Genomic DNA, 18298 nt, shown 5'->3' on the forward strand with positions numbered 1-18298 from the left:
CCCCTGCATCTGCCTGGTGTTTCGTCTGGATCTAGGGGACCCCCGGTGGAGGACAGCACTGGAAGCTGGAGTCAGTGCAGCCAGCCTGTCTGTCCGCATGTCCCGGGGCCTGTGAGGCAGGGAGGGGTGGCCCGGCGGCGGGCTCAGGGCTGGGTTGAGCTGCAGATGTTCTCCTCCCCCTGCCACCTAGCCCACGGCACAAATGGGGGCATGGGCCTGACAACCATTGCAAAGGCTTCCCTGGGGTCCCTGAGCAGTGGCCTGAAGGAGGTGTTTTGGAGGGGGCATGGGGGAAATCAAGTGCCTGGGTTGTGGCCTCTCTTCCCAGTCCTGCTCCTGGAAGAGATGTTAGGGAAAAAACAGTGAGGAAAGCGGGGACGGGCAAGGCAAGATGGAGGGGAGAGAGAAGGGAGGAGAGAGAGGGCATGTAGGATGGGGTGAGAGGGAAAGAGAAAGACCCGGAGAGACTGAGGACAAGAGAACATATTTGAAGGAGAAACCAGAGGAAATGAATGGTACTTCCTCCCACATTTCCAGAAAGAGGAAATAGTATTCCTGGAGGAAAGTCTTTTCCTCACAGAGCAGGGGGATCAGGAACTGACCTGGGGGGTGGAGGGCCTGGCAGCAACCTGTGGGTCTCCTAGGATGGGGGGTCAGAACCTGGAGACCGTAGAACCTCTGCTCGGTCAGAGATGCGTCTCCCTAATGCCTTCATCCTTGCCCCTTCCCGATCAAATGGTGCTACGCGTAGGGACAAGACCGCATGAGAGAGGCTCTGAAGCCTCTGACTAGAGCCCCCAGAACTGCTGAGTCCAGCAAAGTGGAGGCAGGGAGGCCAAGGAACGCGGGGTAGCAGTTGTGAGACTTGGAGGCTGGCCAGCCCCGCTTCCTCCTCCTTCCACATACAGCACCGAGGCCCATCCCCCATGGCCAGCCTGCAGCTCCTGCTGAGCTGCTGTCACCAGAGTAGTGTCAAGGATGACTGCACCTCTGATGGAAAGCAGCAGGATGGTGCCGAGTCCCCTGTGCTGTGCCACTTTGGGTAAGTCACTGCCCATCTCTGGACTTCAGTTTCCTCATTAAACAAAGGATGGGCTAGGATATGGTAACTCATTGACTCTGATTGTCTAAGTCTTGATAATCCTAACCCAGCTTGGACCCCTTGACATCTCTGGCTCCATTCACAGATGAGTAGGCTTGGCTTCTTAGAGTGGGATGTGGGCCTAAGACCTGAGTCGGAGGCAGCTGGGGAACATTTGTGCTCTGAATGAACTAGCTACTCGCTTGTTTTAAAGTCATCCATGGCCCCCCATGCCCGCAGGGTGAAGCCCGAGTTCCCCAGCCAGATGTTCGTGGCCCCTCTGACTGGCTCTCCAAAGTCACCCCTCCCCACCTCTCTTGGAATAGCTAATTAATTGTTCCTTTAACAGTCTGCGATGTCTCATCCTCTGTACGTTTACTTATACTGTTCCATCAGTCTGGACACCCTTCTCCTGTTCCTCACTTGGCTAAGTCAGCTTTTGAGAGTCGGCTGAGGTACCACCTCCTCCAGAAAGCCTTCCTGGATGCTTTTCCCTCACCCGCCCCCAAATTGGACTAGGCCCCCTCCTCTGGCTCACACAGTCCTGAGTGTCCAGTGTCCCAGCCTGATTACACTCTATTATGACTCTGTTTCCATATTAAGGGCAGAGACCCAGTCTGCCTTCTCATTCCTGAGACCCCGTCAATCACTAACACAGGGCTAGGAAGACATTTTTCAGTGGGCTGCAGTGGGATCAGACCCCGCCCACTTTGCCCTCTTCCTGGGCATCCTCGACGGTGGGTTGACGCTCCCTGGCCCTGCCTGGCTTCCTGCGAGTTTGAGGCTGTAGCTTGGGTGCAGGAAGGTGGTGTAATTGTGCAGATACTTCTGGAGGCCCCACTGATCCAGGTATGTGGGGTGGCCACATCTGCCCCACCCTCGGTAGCCCCAGCCCCACAGTGGCCCCCAAAGCCTCACTCACACATGCCCGCACCTCAGTCCCCAGCAGGGGGAGGGGCCCCCTCAGCTGCCCTCCCTTCCGCATACTAGTCTCCTCCTACCTCCATACCTTTATTCATACTGTCTCCCCATCTCTTGAAATCTCTCCTCCTCCCCAAATCCTGCTCATTCTCGAAGACCCAGAATCAGTCCTACTTCCAAAGCCAACGCTCACACAGCTCAGGGGTGGCACCATAGGTCCCCAGTCTCTCCACCACCCCAAGGGATGTGGCCATGGTTCCCGTTCTGCCCCCCACCCAGTGCCCAGCCCAGCATTGATCAGAGCACCCCAACCCCACCCAAGCCCCATAAACACAGTGTTGATTGACTGGGATGCCGGACGGTTTTCCCCACGTACCCCTACCCTTCAGGAAGACTGTTCCTTAGGGACAAGTTTATTACAGGGAACACACTAACCTCTTTCATAATATCTAAAGGCATACCAGCTACAAAAATATCAGGCTCTCAAGTGTGGCCAGCTCAGTGTGGGGCCTGGTTTGAGCCATGACTGCTGCCAGGTAGGAGCCCATGGCTTCCTCCTGGGCTGCCTTGCAGGCCACGGGCCCCCCAGGAGGAGCGGGGAAAGCTGCAGGAGAGAGGAAGCGCTGTGTCTGGTCACGGTGGTGTGTTCCAAGGCTGAGTGGGCCCATCTGGAATCCTAGGTTGTCCCGGCCTGCATCACCAGCCCCGATCAGGAGAAGGCTTCCGTGAAGCCTGAAGGCTGGCGGCAGAGCCAGCGTCGGGAGGGGCCTGGATGTGGCCGCCCCGCTTCCATCGGCTCCTGGACCAAGGGCCTAAACCACCGATTGCTTTCTCCAGAGCCCTAGCTGGCTTCCCAAGGTCAAGGGGGCAGACCAGAGCCTTCCCAAGGCTTGAGGTTCATAATGCTGACAGACTTCCACCCAAGCAAAGCAACCCCGGCTGGCCCTGAACCCCCGGGACCTGCTGACAGAGCTGGTGGCAAGCAGAGAGGCTGCCATGGCTGGAGTGATGACGCTGGGAGAGCTGGGGACGGAGTGGGCTGGGAGGATGGGAAGTGCTCCAGCACAGGCAAGGACACGGCGGGGTGGCCCTCCCCACCTTCAGGGCCGGCCACCGTTGGCCCGGGCATCTGATAGGGCTGTCTTCCGGAAGGCCTGCAGGGCTGGGTTGTGCAGCAGCGTGTATGCCAGACCCCAGCGGGCCCTGCCTCGGCCTACCCTGGGCCCCGCTCCCTTGGCCACCCGGTCCTTGGTCTGCAGCAGCTGCATCCCTGAAAAGAGACCTTCCGTGAGTCACTCAGCACACACCCAGCCAAGCCCCACCCCCAGCACCTAGACCTGAGCAGAGTCTGAAAACCCCTTGTGTATGTAGGGTGAGGGACGCCGAGACTGGGGCTCCAGGTGCCCGTTCGCAGAGTGGGAAGCCAGGAGAGTGTGCGGTGCAGGAGCGTGTTTGTTAAGGCCCAGGGTGTCATCCTCTGGGTGGCCAGCAGAAGAGGGAAAGGGTGAGCTCTGTGGAGGGGACTGGAGGCAGGGCTGTGACGAGGGTCCCCCTCCCTACTACACACTTCCCAGGCAGCAGGGCGGGGGAGGACGTACTGCTTAGGAGAGGCAGGGGGTGGCCTGGGGTGTGACAGAGCCCCTTAGCTCTGAGACAGCTGTCTCATTCTCCATGTGAGGAGTGAGTGTGTGTGCACACACGCAACAGAAAGTGTGTGTATGTTAGTATTATGGGAAAAATTACCCTGAGATGCACCCGGAGAATTCTCACTTCTTCTCTCCCACAGGCAGCCCAGAGAGGAAGTGGGCATTTTCCTAGCCCTCTATCCCTTGCGTTGCTGGAGAGGGGGCGTGCCTCCTTCCTGGGAGAAGCCGGGTGGGCTCAATTCCCCCCATTCCCGGTGGAAAGGCTCACCTTCCTCTTCCTCCCCCAGTCTGAGGCCATCCCGGGGGACCGCGTGGGGCTGGGGCCTCCGAGTTCGCAGGAGCAGGGCACAGAAGGCTGTCAAGGCTGGATGTGACTGGCTGACCTCCATCTTCAAGAAGTTGCAGTACGTGTGGTAGCCTGGGTGGGTGGGGAATGGCAGTGCTAGTGCGGGGGGGGGCCCCAGCCGGCACCTAACACAGACACAGGGAGTGCCCTGCACACCCTGCCTGCGAGCACGTGGGCACCTGAGCGTCTTGCACATGCACCGCACATGGCCCCCCACACATACCCACAGCTTGGGGTTACAGACCTCCTCTGTAGAGACTAGGTCAGGGCAGACCCTCCCGCACTGCTTGGGCAGCCTGAGCATCCCCTGCCCCCAGCTCCTGCCCAGTAACCTTACCGGGGTCGAAAGTGGCGGCTCTAGGTGGCAGCAGGCTGAGGTCCATCTGGCCAAGGTGGACAGCATTGTAGAGGGCAGAGAGGACCACTCGGCAGGTGGCCATCATGGCACCCACCAGCACATTGATGGGGAAGAGAAGGAAGGTGGTTGCATAGAGTGCTCGCCTGGGGTCAGGGAGAAGAGAGCTGAGGCAGGTCCTCACACAGAGTCCCTTCCTCAGGGTCAACGTCAGACCTAGATGACCACAACTGCCGTGTATTGGTTGAGTACACCTCTGTGTACCCAGCTTCTGGGCTGGGTCCACTCTCTCAACCCAGTTCACTCATCCCACCCATCTGGGAGACAGAGGCCCAGAGAGACTGGGTGACTTCGCTAAGGCTGTCTGGCTAGTCAGTGGGGTTTAAGTCCAGGTCCACCTGGATCTTTCTATGACCCTGGTGTCCCCACCTCCCTCCTCTGGGTCTCTAAGTCTCTCCTGGGGCCAAGGTCCTCCCACAGCCTAGCACAGAAATAATATTTCTGTTAACCTCCTTCCTGCAAAGGGGAGAGCAGTATCGATCCCCAAAACAGGAAAGGCTCATGAGGGTATTTCTGGCCCTGCGAGGTAAACAGAGAGGTATTTTGGACTAAGCTGCGTCACTGACCCCTTTTAAGGCAAGCTCTTTTTACTACTCACTGGGCTCCCCATTAGAGAAAGGGGAAAGTTGGCAGATGAGGGAGAAGGGCACAAAAAGAAAGACACCGAAGAAGCAGCTGAGGGCCTAAGGGAGGCGCAAGCCCAGGAGCAACCTCACCGGTTGGTCAGCTCTGGGCGTCCATGGTGAGTGTCTAGGAAGACCCAGCGGGCTGCCATGTTCTGCAGGGTCACAGCCAGGGTCAAGGTCAGCCAGAAGGGCCTGTGGGGGGTGAGGGGATGGGGAGGGTGTCACTATTAGTGGTCCTCGGGGAAGCGGTCCCAGAGCCCTCGGCCCCTTGCCTCACTCACCATGAGGACTTCAGGGATCGGAGGAGCAAAAGGTTCCTGCCGTGGAACACAGGCATGAACACCAGGAAGGCAAGGGCCAAGGTCCCCAGGAAGAAGAGGATCTGCTGCACCAGGAGCCCTGCCGGCATGGGGAGGAGAACAGGGAAAGGCCTCAGCCCACCCTTGCCACTCCCAGGAGCCCAAGGCTTTGGAACTGGGCAGACCTGGTTTCAGATACCTGCTCTGCTGCTGCTTAGCTGTGCCACCTTGAGCAAGTTATTTTACCTCTCTGAGCCTTGGTTTCTTCCTCTGTGAAAAAGGGATAGCAGCCCCTAGCCAGGAGGGCTGTTGTGAGGATCCAATGAGACAGTATCTGTGGCAACTCTTTGAAAACCACAGAGTGCTTTGCAAATGTTATTTTCCCCCAGTTGCTCCTGAGTCCTTGAGGACAAGACAGTATTTGAAATTAATGTTTGCATTCCTACTGGCCAAAGCCTGGCACATGGTAGGTACCTGAAAGTTACCTGTTGAAACAGTTGGCTAATTGTTTACATGGGATATGTACAAAAGGGTTTCAGAGGCATAAAGTTTACCTATACGAGGAATTATGACTTCTAGTGCTAGTGATTCGTCTACCCCTTTATCATCCTTTTCCAGCTCCGCCAGCAGCAGAGGGAGAAATCAGGCCCTTGCTTTGGCAACAATGGCCCCAGTCCCCTCACATTTGCAAGGACTTTATTCACTGCAGTGCCCAAGGGAGCTTGGAGGGGTCCTTGAAGTTAATCTAGTCTAGTTCTCTCAGAGCAGGGCCCTCCTTGCGGCCCCCAACCATGGCCACATAACCATGCTTGAATACTCCCAGTGACAGAGATGACCTCCTGAGACAGCCCATCATGATATTGCCCTCCCTTACAAAAGCAGGAATATGCCTCCTCGAACTTTCCAGCCCTGGGTCACCTTCTGTGTAAACCCCTGGTGGCACCCAGGAGCCATCCTCATGTGATGGGTATCCTTTTACCAAGGGCCCCTGCACCTACCCCCCCCACCCCACCTGTGTGGACTCCCTGAGGGCAGGGAAGGCAAGGTGGGTCCCTCCTCTTGCTTTTGCCCCAGAGCCAGCTCCAGCACAGGCAGACCCCCAGAGGCAGCCAAAACCTGCTGGGCACCCTCCCCTCCCCCACTCGGGCCAGTGGGGCCTGCCGAGGTCAGGTGGAGTGGGCAAGGGGGCGCTCACCAAGGCAGGTAAAAGCAGTCTGGTAGGCGGTGAAGCTCATCCAACAAAATATGGCCTGGCGGGAGGGGCGAGGGCTCAGGGGCCGGGGGCCCAGGTCCAGGGCGCCCCCTCGGTGCAGAGCTCGCAGGTTGGCCCTGGGGTGGGAGTGAGGAAGCCAGTGATCTCAGGGAGCACACACGCTCCCTAATTTCCTGCTCTGGGCCAGCCTCTGGCTGAACTCCCAGTCTAAGTACAACCCGCGGCCATGGGCAGGGAAGCCCAGAGCTGTGGGAGCCCAGAGGAGCTACTAACCCAGCCTGGGAGATCAGGGAGGGCTTCCCAGAGGAGGTGATGCCTGAGTTGCATCTTAAAGGATGAATAAGACTAAGCTGGTGGGGGGCAGGGCAGGGATCAAGGGAGACAAATTAAGGCAGAAGGCTCAACCTGAGCCAAGTCAGGAACGTGGGACACAACAGTAGGGATGGAAAGTGATTTGCAGCTCGGTTGTCAGGGCAGGAGGCAAGGTTCCAGGCAGGCAGAGGCTTGAGGGCCTTGATATGCCAGCCTAAGTAGAGCCAACCCTGTGAGAAAAGATCCTGGGGCAGGAACCCTGAGGCCTGATAAATGTACAGCATACGGACCAGCTCCCTGCCAAGTCCCTGGCTCTCCCCTCTCCACCCACTCTACTCCCAACTAGAAGCTTCTCTCCCTCTCTGCCCACATTTCCTCAGTGCTCCTTACCATTCACCATGAAAGGGCAAGGTAGGCGGCTTGGCATTCCATGTCCCACAATAATCTCTCTGGTGCCCCAGCGCCAGCCAGTCCACTCCTCACCCACACTTCACACTTGTTCTTGCCCACACAGTTCCTCCCACCTGTGGCACCCTTCCTCCCTCATCTCCATTCCCAGGTAGCATGCCAGCTTTCCCAGGTGGCCCCACGCCAGCCCTTCATCAGCCGTACATCAGTCGCAGATGTTTCTCCAACCGGACAGGGATGCCCCACCTTCTCCACCCACCACAGGGCAGCTGGGCAGCTGGGCTCAGTAACAGCCTGGTCCTGCAGGGACTCTCCCTCCCTCCAGCCCCAAGCTTTTCCCCACAGGCCTCCTGGGTCAGGGGTCCTGCAGGCCCATAGGGCTCTGACCCTTTCCCCACGTCTGCACCGGGGGGAGTCAGAGCCTGTCACTCACCTGTGTGTCACCAGCGAGCGGGTCAGCATGAGGAAGGTGAGCAAGCAAGACAGAACCAAGGCCGAGATGTAGCAAACTGGAAGGTGGAAAGGGAGCAAAGTGGGAGGTCAGGTCCTGGGGGTCTCCTGGGAGACCCCGAACTGCTGCCAGGGTGGTACCTGGGTGGGAGTTATCCCTGCCCCACGCTCCACTCTGAGCGGAGGCCTCTTGTCACATCCCCTGTTCTCAGATCCAGTATAAGTCGATGACCTTGGTTGACCAATACTGCCAGGTGACATCTGGTGGCCAAGACAGAGAGAGGCCAGCTCTGAGGCTGCAGACCTGGCCCTCACCCTGGTCTTGCTGCTTCCATTGCTGTGTGACCCCCAGTGAGAGACTCCATCCAATGTGGCATCTGCCTTCAGCTCCATGGCTTCCTGGCTGTGTGGGCTTCAGGGGGTCATTTCATCTCCCAGCCTCAGCTTGCCCATGCCGGGCACACTGCTGGGCTGCCCATCTCCCAGCATGTTGTGAGCCACAAAACCCCATCAGGGCCTGCATCGATGGCCTTTGTTAAGATGTGAGCTCCCGTCAGTGTGGCCTGAGTCCATCAGAATGAGGGAAGTGACCACTGCTACCCATCTCCTCCCCGGGTCGCCACCCACCCTGTCCATTTGCACAGATCATGAGTTCCCTGTATCACCAGCAGCTGGGGGAGAATGCATGGTGTTGTGAATAAGCCTGGCATTTAGCATAGCAGGGATGCACGGCTACAACTCTTCCACTCTATATCCACATCCAGTCTTACTGAACACCCTCATAGCAACCCCACAGAAGAGGCACAGGGAGACATGGGACCAATGAGGCTGAGACTCAGAGAGCGGGCCTGACCCACCAGCCACACTGCTAGGAAGTGACAGAGCAAGTGGTGCAATCATTTCCAAGGAGACCCAGAATGAGCCCAGGGTGTCTGCATTCTGATCTCATTAGTCAGCCAAGGGAAGTGTTCCTGGTTCCCATCAGAGACTCAGGAGGGGAGCAAACATACATGGGAAAGGCAAGCACTAGGTCCTCGTAGCCACAGGTTCTGGAGATGTGGGTCTCAGCACTGACAGCATATTAGGATCACCTGGAGCTGTTCAAATTCCCATGGCCCAGGTTGTACCTCAGACCAATTAAATCAGAATTTCTGGGCATAGGACCCAGGCCGTAGCTTTTGGGAAAGCAACCCCAGTAATTCCGACGTGCAGTCAGGGTTAAGAACCACTGAACTGGGTTTTGTTTTTGTTTTTGTTTTCAAAGACAGAGTCTTAATGATCTATTTCAAACAGCAACTGATTGAAATCAATCAGCCAACCGACATGTGTATGTAGAGCTCCTGCTACAGTGGTTCTCAAACTCAGGCTGGCATCAGAATCGTGGCGAGGGCTTGTCCAGTCACAGAGGCTGGGCCCCACCCTCAAGGTTTCTGAAGTCTGGTTTGAGCCTTGGGATTTCTTACAAGTTACCAGGTGATTCTCAGGCACAACCAGTATTGAGGATGACCGCTACAGAAACCTGGGGCCAATCTGCCTGTCCCTGGCTCACTCCTCCGGGGGCAGAAGGGGGCACTTTCCCGAAAGGTAAGGCTAGGAGAAAGCCCTGGGCACGCGCAGCTCTGCCCTGCTCCACCTGCCCTCCTAGAGCCAACACGGTGCCAGCGAAGGTACGTTCTGGGCTGTTTCTGCCAGGAGGTGAGGAGCCTGCCTGCTGAGGCTGCCCAACTGAGTGAAGAGGTTAATTGGGGTGAAGGGTTAGCAAGCCCCCTTGGCCCCAGCCTGGCCTTTGGTCTCCACTTGTCTACCTCTTGCTCCTCTCTACCTCAAAGGTGTCCAAACTTGGGTCCCTCCTAACCCTGGCACCCATAAAATCTTCCTGCACTTTGCCTCCTCTAGGACTCTGCACCTTCCCCCTTCTGGGCCCTGATTTTGTGGATCAGTCTCTCTCCCCTACTCAATCAAGCACCTCTAGGACAAGGTTGCCTTTAGAGCTTCAGCACCCGTTTTGCAGGTAGGAAGATGGAGGTCCAAAGGAGTAAAGTGGCTTGCCCGGGTCACACAGCTGGTAAGTGATGGAGCAGGAATTCTAATCTAGTCTGCCTGACTCAGAGTGTGAGCTTTCTGTGAATGATGCCAGTCTTATAGGCCAGGTGCCAGGTGGGCAGCCCTAAAACAGGTTCTCGAAGCTCAGGAGACATTCGCTTCTTAGGCTAAGAACAGACCAAAGGGTCCCCAAGCTCAGATCTAATCTCAGTTCCATCCCTGTCTTGCTGAGTGCTTGGGGCATATCTCTAATCCTCTTGGGCCTCAGTTTTCCTTGTCTGTGAGCTAGAAGGTTAAACACTGATCTGTTTGACCCCTGCATCCAGGGAGATCCAAAGTGGGAGCATTTGGGCTTGGAAACTGCAGCATGTGATTAGAAGTGTCAGGTGTGTTGAGTAGAAACCAAATCCATTGTCCTGGACATGTCACTTCCTCCCTCTGCCTCTCGATTTCCTGCTCGGTGAGATGAGATCAATGATGCCGACCTAACAGGGCTGCTGTGAGCAAAGGTGTGAGCTTGGATGTGGACTGATGTGGGCCATGTCTGCTCCTGCCTGTGGCCCAGATGGCAGCCAACTTGGAAAATCTCCCCGGAGATGTCATTTTCAGCCCATCCAGAACTTGTCGCCTGTCTATCTTGTGGGCTTTGGCCACGGTTCCAGGGGAGCAGACACGCTCAGGAAAGTGGTGGGAGTGGTGGTCAGGGAAGGAAGCAGTCGCTGCACACACCTCTGCCCACTCCTACTCCCTCCCTGATGGTAATGGTAAGGAAGAGCTGCAGAGCAACCACACCTCCACCTGCAATACTGGCAGCCTAGATTCTGACCATCACATGTTACTCCTCAAGAGCCAGGATGCCTTTGCCAGCCAGGGACTCCCAAGCCAGCAGAGGGTGCAGGCCCCGTGACACCTGACCACCAGGCTTTGTCTCACGGTGATGGAGAGCCCCAGCCTGGGCATCAGGAGATTGTGTTCTTCTCTTGGCTCCCGTCTGCCTGGCTGTACAACCTCAGGTGATTCCTTCCCCGTGTGTCAAGTGAGGATACTTCTCAGTCTCCTCCACAGGGCTGTGGAGGTGGCGTAGGTGGGAAACAGGGCTAAGGGACAAGGAGGCATCAGACCACAGAAGGGGAGACTAGTATAGTTCCCGGGCCCAGGAGCACATTGTCAAGGGAAGGAAGGAGAAAGGAAGTGCCTGGAGGACAGGGATTGGGGAAGAGAAAGCATCCGCCCTGCCTGACCCCACCCACCTGCCATGAGGATTAGCTCAGAATCCTGGTGCACTGTCCCACTTCACTGCCTCCTTTTCCCCTTCCCCACCGGCAGCAAAGGCCCGGGGCTGTCCCCTCAGCTCACACATACCACACCCTCCCCCATCTCCACGCCTGCAGAGCTGGGCAAAGTCACTAGGGGTGGGCGTGGGAGACACCACACAAGCTAACAGGGGCCCGCTGAGATGACCTTCAGGTCTCAGAGACTTGGAACTGGAAGCTCCAACCACCCCAATTTGGAGATGAAGCAGCCAAGACGCAGAAAGGGGAAGGGACATGCCCAAGGACACCCCACTTGTCCGCAGCACCTGGGACAGAGCTCAGGTATCCCAGCTGAGGTCCCCACTGCCGGCCCTCAGGGGCTCCCGAGAGGCCTCACCTTCCAGAGCCCACAGGTAGTGCTTCACCAGCTCCACCACCTCCTGCCTGTCCTCTGAGAGCACGATCCCAAAGCCAGCCAGCAGGTAAGAGACGTCCGCGGTGATCCCTGCCCTCACCTTCTGGATGGTGGGTACCACGCCCACCAGTAGCAGCAGGGCCACCTGGAAGAACGCCCAGATCAGGGCGGCAGGGCCTGGCTGTGCTCACACCAGGCACTCCCATCCCAGGAAAAGTGTGTTCTGAGCCTTCAGGGAAGAAACTCTGGCAGCACACGGGCTGCATCCACATGCCCATCACCCTTCACAGTGTTCTTATCTGTCCCTTAGAGCAGCGTCCTCGTGCCTCTAATCAGCACATTACAAACAGATACGACTTTAGCCTCATAGGCCTCAGATATGCTTTCAAGCAGCACAAGTATATGTGTATATCTCTGACGGCCTATCAATCATCTCTCTGTCTAAACTTCAGAATATAAAATGTCCAATTTTTCCATGTTGGAGAAAGCAAAGTGTCCTATTAAATGAGCACAGGCACTGAAGCTGGACAGACCTGGATTCATATTTTGGCTACCCTGAGATATTAACTGTAGGAACTTGGCCAAGTCAAGTTCCTCTCTCAGCCTCAATTTCCTCCATCTGTAAAATGGAGAAAAATCATACCTACCTTCCAGGGTTTTTGATTTTTTGTTTGTTTTGTTTTTTTTCTGAGGTGGGGGGGCTAGTGGTGGTGGGGATTTATCAAACATATATTATCTCACTCAATCTTCCCAACTAAAAGGAAGTAATTCTATTTCCTCCATTTCACAGCTGAGCTAACTGTTTCAGGGATGTTGAGTAACTTGCCCAAGGTCACTCGGGAGGTAAATAAAGGAGCTAGGATTTAAATCCACATTTACGTGACTCCAAAACTCGTGCTCTGACCCTGTGTGAGCCCAACAAGAGTTACCATCCCCTCTCTTCTGGGTAGGCCAGCATTCCCAAGATGGCCAGAAGTAGCTGGACAGGATTTGGGGCAGGGCTTTTGGAGAGCTGAGCTGAGGGCCTGAGCCATCTCAGGCTTGGGGGTTGGGAGCAGGGGTCCAGAGGCAAATGGCACTACAGAGGCAGGACATACCTGGTAGATGGCCGTCCCTGTCAGGGTGACTGAAAGCACCAGCTTCAGGGGGAGTCGGAATCCTGCAGTCCCCAAAAGGAGGGGTGTGGTGAACCCCAGCACCATCCAGCCCCGGGAGCCCCATCCCTCCCAAGAGGCCTAGGAAAAGGGCCAGGGCTCACAGGACCCTGGACCACCAAGGCCAGGCCAGGGGCTTTCCCTTGTCCCAAGCTGGGGTTGTTCTTCCTGATGACAAGAGCTTTGGGGAAAGGAGCAGACCTTCTACTGCAGCTGTTCTACGCAAAAGAGGGGTGAGGTCACCTGTGACTCTTGACCTCAGCTCCCCACGCCATACCTCGCTGTGGAGTGTAGATGTAGTGTCTGAAGTAGATCCAGGCCCGGGACAGGAAGCCCTGCTTGGATGTGTGGGAGCTGCAGAAAGACCCAGGCAGGAGGGAGCGCTCAGGAGAACCCCGGCCCTGAGCCTGGGCCCCAGGGTTTGGTTCATTCCTTGTCTCTGCCCCACCATGCTGCCCAGTGCCAGCCTCCCAAACAAGCCTGCCTGCCCAGGCCTGTCCCCTGGCCCAAAGGGTCTGCCTAGGACCTCACCTGCTTTGCAGCTTCTTCTGGCAAAGGAGGGTCCTCAGATATTCTTCAGAGTAGCTGTTCTGAAGCCCCTGTGGCGACAGACAAATGGACAAGCAGATGGGACCTGTCTCGAGCCGTCCTGGGGCCCTGGCTCAGGGTACCACAGCAGCTGCGCGTACAAACCTCTTGGCTGTGGTGGAGTACAGAGAAGGGCCATCCCGTGGGGACGAGGTCCATGCCCCCCAGAGCTGCTCTTTCCTCCTCCGTAAATAAAAGGCTAATCAGTGTCCTATCTAAGAACTCTCAATGCAGGGAAGTTCTTCCTAAGGTCTACTCCAACCCTCTCCAGCTTTCAGTCACATCACATCACTGCTTTCCTCCTGGCCCTCTGGCCTCTAGTAGCTAAGACTGAAGCAAAAGGGAACTTATGTCCCACGAGCACATCCCTGACCAGGACACGGGATAGGGCCATTTCGGGTCAGATCCCCCCAGCCCTCTCCTACTCCAGGGAGGTCACAAGGGTGACCTGATTTGTCTAAGCCACATTCCAGGCCTTAAACTCCCTGCCAAGTGGCAGAGGCCCACAGTAAGATGCAGTGAGCCCCTGGCCCCTGACGATTAGGAAAATATAGGCCATTGTCACCCGTTGCCGTGGCAACCCTGGGATCCAGGGGTGTGGGTCAGCTCAAAGCTTGACTGTGTCCTTTGAGGCTTAAAACGCTTTGACCAAGGGCCAAAGAGGATTTTATTCCTCCTAAGACTTCCCAAGAGGAAAGGCATGCAATGGAGGGAGAGGCCGAGAAGATCCCTGGAAGAGAAGGGAAGGGCCTGGACGAGGTGCTGTGTATCCTGGGGAGCTGCTCCCCTCTTCTGAGCATCTAGAGGGCAGTGGTGACAAGTACTGAGGACCCTACTGCTACCCTGTGAGAGCGAAACCCAGAGTCAGGTGGGCCTGTGGGGGACCCAGGGTCGCCCCGGAGATGCTGAGCCCACCCGCCTCTTCTCCCCTCACTCTTCATCCCTCCATGGGGACCTCGCTCCTTCTCTGGCTTCAGTCCTAGCCCGTCTCCTGAGCTCCAGGCCCACGGTCCAGTTGCCCGCCAGACCCCTCAGCGCCACACACCTACAGCTACACATCGTCCCCCACACACCTGCTCTCACCCAGCGTTGTGTATGTCAGCAACTGGCGCCACCACCCACCTGCTGTCTGTCCTAGATGCCACCCTTCAAGCCTTTCCTTCACCCTCCACATCTGCAGAGCAATCAGCCTTTTGCATCTGTGTCTTTAACCTTTCTCAAGGGCCTCTGCGGAGCAGTCTCCCTCGTCCTCCTATCTCGCCAGGAAGAGCACTGGGCCCCGCCTCCACCCATGCTCCCAGGTCAGCTGGATGAGCCCTGGCTGCCCTTCTCACAGTGCACTGTAAATGTATGTTGCTGCATCCATCTCCCCCAGCACGCTGGGAGTCCTGGAGGTCCGACACAAGTCACTCGGCTAAGTCCATAAACCCAGCCTAGGGCCTGGCACAGGGCAGGTGCTTAGAAGGTCTACCTAATCTCAAATAAGATTGCCATATCTTGTAAGAATTCTCTCTTGCCATGATATATTCATCCACTCACCCACCTACCCACTTACCCAAAACTTCAGAAATATTTGCTGAGTGTCTGTTATGTGCTAAGACCTGTCCAGTGCTGCAAATCATGCATGAATGAAACAGATGCAACCCATCTCTGCCCCTTCACTCATGCTCTTTCCTATGCCTGTAATGCTTTCTCCTTATTCTCTCCCCATTCCAGATCCTCACTGTCCTTTCGTCCATGCTATGTCTGTCTCCTCCAGGAAGCCCCCTCAGCCTGCCTTAGTTCTCCCAGCGCTCCCCTTTATCTAATATTATCCAACCTAGGGTTGATTCATAATGCAGTTCTGCCCTGGGTGCTTCCTGAATCATGTCAGCATCTGCAGAGCTCCTACTAGGCGCAAGGCTCCTGGCCTGTCTCATTTCTCCAGCAGGATCCTCAGTGTTTCAGAAACAGAGCTATGACTTCTCTGTCTTCTGGCCCACTTCTCCTTTGTTGAGTCCCCACTGTGCAAACAGTTTGGTGCCCCGGGCATCCTGGGTGCCAGCCGAGGGCCTGGCCTGGCCTTTGCCTGGGGAGGGAGAACCAACCAGTCCCTCTGAGACTCAGCACCTGTTATGTTCTAGGCTCCATACCAGGCATGACCACATGTAGGGGAACAATAGATATGGGCAAGTCCAGGGTGTCTTAGGTGCTGAGTACAAGCCCACCCCAGCCCTGCCCCTTTACCTTGGAACCCGCTGCTGCCCCAGAACTGAAGCTTTTCACCAGCTGCACCGGGTACCAAAGGCTCAGGAATCCGAGGCCCAGAAGGAGAGGCAGAGAGGCCAACAGGGAGTAGTACCTGTAGATCTGGATGGACAGACAAACACCTAGACACACCTACTTTCTGCCTCCTTCCCTCAACCGAAGACAAGGGTCCATTTCCCTTCCCAGCTCACAGGGGGCCCTGAGGGTGGTCTAGGGTGCGTGGGAAGGCTTCTGGTTCTTTCACTACCCCCCAGCCAGGGCCACTTGGCACCAACTTCTACTTCCCCTTCTCAGGCCCTGCAGAGGTGCTTGCCCCTCTCCCAGGCCCCTGGACTCCCAGGTGCCTTACAAGAGCCAAAGGGAGTATGTTTTGTAATCCCCTCCTACCCACCCCAGGGGGCTGGGATGGGGCCTGAAACGGGGGACATCCACCTTCTATGTCCCTACGTTCCTGGTGCTTTGACACAGGCCTGATTTTTTTCTATTACAGTTTGCAACCTGGGCATCTGGGAAGTACATGCTCTGCCTCCTGGGGTTGAGGCCCTCCTAGGGTTGAATATGTATTCATCTGTTTGTAAATTCAATATGTTTTTATTGAGAGCTTAGTATGTGCCAGGTCCTGGCTGGTGAAAAAGACCAACGAAGTCCCTGCTCTCACGGAAACCACCTAATCTTCAACTCTACCCTGAGGGATTTGTGTTATCAACTTCATTTACGGGGGCAGGGCAGGGTGGGGGGGAACCTGAGTCTCAGAAATGTGCTAAGGTGTCCTCAAAACACCTAGCACCACCTGGCATCATTTCGTGTATTTGTTTGTTTGTGTGACTGTGTGTCCCCTTCTGGAATGGCAGCTCTTGGGATGTCAGGGACTTCATCTGTCTTGTTCACAGCTGTATTCCAGTGCCTGGAAATGTCCCTGGTGCAGAGTATATGCTCGGATATGTTTGTGGAATGAACAAAGGAAGGAAGGGATAAAGCTGGATTCAAACCTGGGTTGTCTGACTCTGTAGGCCACACCCCCACCCTTTGGGCTCTGGACTGGTCAGTTTCACACCCCAGCCAGCTCCAGTGAACCAGGTTCTGAGGTTCTGGAATTCTCTTTTTAGCCCTCTGAGACCATCCCCCAGCTCAGCACTTGCGTCCTCCAGCTCTCTTCACTCCCACTCCAGCCTGGCCAAGGGAAGTCTGGGAGATCAATAATGGGGGGATTTCAGGCTTCCTCTCCCTCCTTCTCTGCCCCTTCCCCCCTCCTTCCCCCTCCCAGACTGGAAGCTCCTGAGGGCAGGCCCCACTGCTTGCTCCCCAGCCTCTCCCACAGAGGGGCGGAGCTTGGAATGAGCATGTGTGTAAAGGCGTGGAATCCTGTGCAACAGGGAAGCAGGACAGAGAGGAAAGGAGCCACACTGGTTTAAGCAGCTCTTCCACGCCCCGCCGCCCCAGGCCGTCGTGAGTCAGTGGTTACCTTGGGTGACACCGGACACTCTGCCCTTTGCCAGACCTGGACCCCCAGATGAGCCCAGGACAGCACGCTGCCGAGCAGGTGTGCGGCTCCATGCCGGACCGTGGCACAGACAGCCAGGGGATAGTAGAGGGCAGGGTAATAGAGCAGAGCCAGTATCTTCCACGGCCCTGGAAGGCAAGACAGGCAGAGAGACACAAGATGGAGGGGCAGATGTGGGGCCTAGGTCCAAGCCACCCAAGCTTCTCTCCTGTCTCCATCTTCCCAGCCCCTCAGCTGATTCCGTGGGCAAGAGCCCTGCATGCAAATCCAGGCTCTGACTAGTATCAGCTCTGTGATCTTGGGCAAGTTACCTCTTGGAGTCTCAGTTTCCCCGTCTGTAAAATGGAAATAATATATAGTGCATTAGCAAAGATAAAATGAGAAGGTATGTGTACAGTGCTTTAGCACAGTGCCTGAGTTAGTGCTCAATAAGTTAAGCTACTACTTTATTACTATTCCCTTCTCTGACCCTCAGCATCTGCCACTGTAAAATGGGGCGAATATCTGCATTTTGTGGAGTTGCTGTGAGGATCGGATGATCTAAGGAGGTCATGTTGCAGGGCGGTGGCTCCTCTGGATGGCAGCTGTCCTTTTTCCCATCACCTCCTTGGGCCCAGCTCAAGTCTCCAGGACCCCTCCCCGCACCCCTCCCCACCCTTCTTCATGCTCACACAGGACTGGGCTGTCTGGGGGGACTCAGCCTGTGCTCCCTCCCTCCCAAGGGTGGGGTCTGCACAAGAGCAGAGAGGGCAGTATTGACCCAAGGACAGAGCAATAGAGGTTTCAGGCACTGTGGTGGGACAGTTGGGGAGGGTAACGGGACAGCGTCTCCTGGCCTACGGCAGGACTGGAATGAGGAGCCCCAGTGCTCTGGACTCCCACCTGCCCCCTCCCATCAACCCAGCCCAGGGCCTCAGCTGTGCTGGGTACCTTGGCCGGGTGGTAAGGCGAGGGTCAGGAAAGGCAGTGGGTCCTCAGTGGGGAGCAGCAAACACAGGGAGCTGAAGAGGACCGTGAAGACGGCAGCAGGCACGGTCCGGGGCCTGTCCCCAGCTAAGAAATCCACAGGGCTGGTGCAGAGGCAGGGGCGGGACAGGGGGGAGTCGCTCAGGCCCTGCACGCCCATTACCACACACCGAGTTCCATAAACCGGGGAGGTGGAGTCAGTTCCACTTTCCAGATGGGGAAACTGAGGTCCCTTCGTGTATTCATTCCACAGATGTCTGTGTAGTGCCTCCTATGTAACCAGATCTGGGCCCTGTGGCAAAGTGACTCAGGAACATCCCCTGCCCCACCCCCTGCAACAGGCAGACACAGAAGGAACAAGCCTGAGCGCTACTCCCTCCGCCCGCCCGCCCACTCTGGAAGCTTCAGGAAACA

The 18298-nt window shown here is 56.4% G+C and overlaps 1 protein-coding gene across 1 annotated transcript; it reads right to left on the reverse strand.

The window, feature by feature from the left end:
- Positions 1–2613: 2613 nt before the first annotated feature.
- Positions 2614–18044, reverse strand: STRA6 (signaling receptor and transporter of retinol STRA6). Its single transcript, XM_024128697.3, has 15 exons — positions 17849–18044; positions 17230–17253; positions 16880–17046; positions 15397–15519; positions 13114–13181; positions 12860–12936; positions 12526–12587; positions 11411–11573; positions 7701–7776; positions 6530–6663; positions 5317–5434; positions 5126–5227; positions 4332–4495; positions 3917–4066; positions 2614–3272 (listed from the first exon to the last, which is right to left on the reverse strand). Exons 1-15 carry the CDS (start codon positions 18042–18044, stop codon positions 3103–3105), a joined length of 1794 nt encoding a protein of 597 aa, XP_023984465.1. The 3' UTR covers positions 2614–3102.
- Positions 18045–18298: the final 254 nt, after the last annotated feature.

Source organism: Physeter macrocephalus, chromosome 11, assembly GCF_002837175.3.
Source record: "Physeter macrocephalus isolate SW-GA chromosome 11, ASM283717v5, whole genome shotgun sequence".
NCBI classification, from domain to species: domain Eukaryota; kingdom Metazoa; phylum Chordata; class Mammalia; order Artiodactyla; family Physeteridae; genus Physeter; species Physeter macrocephalus.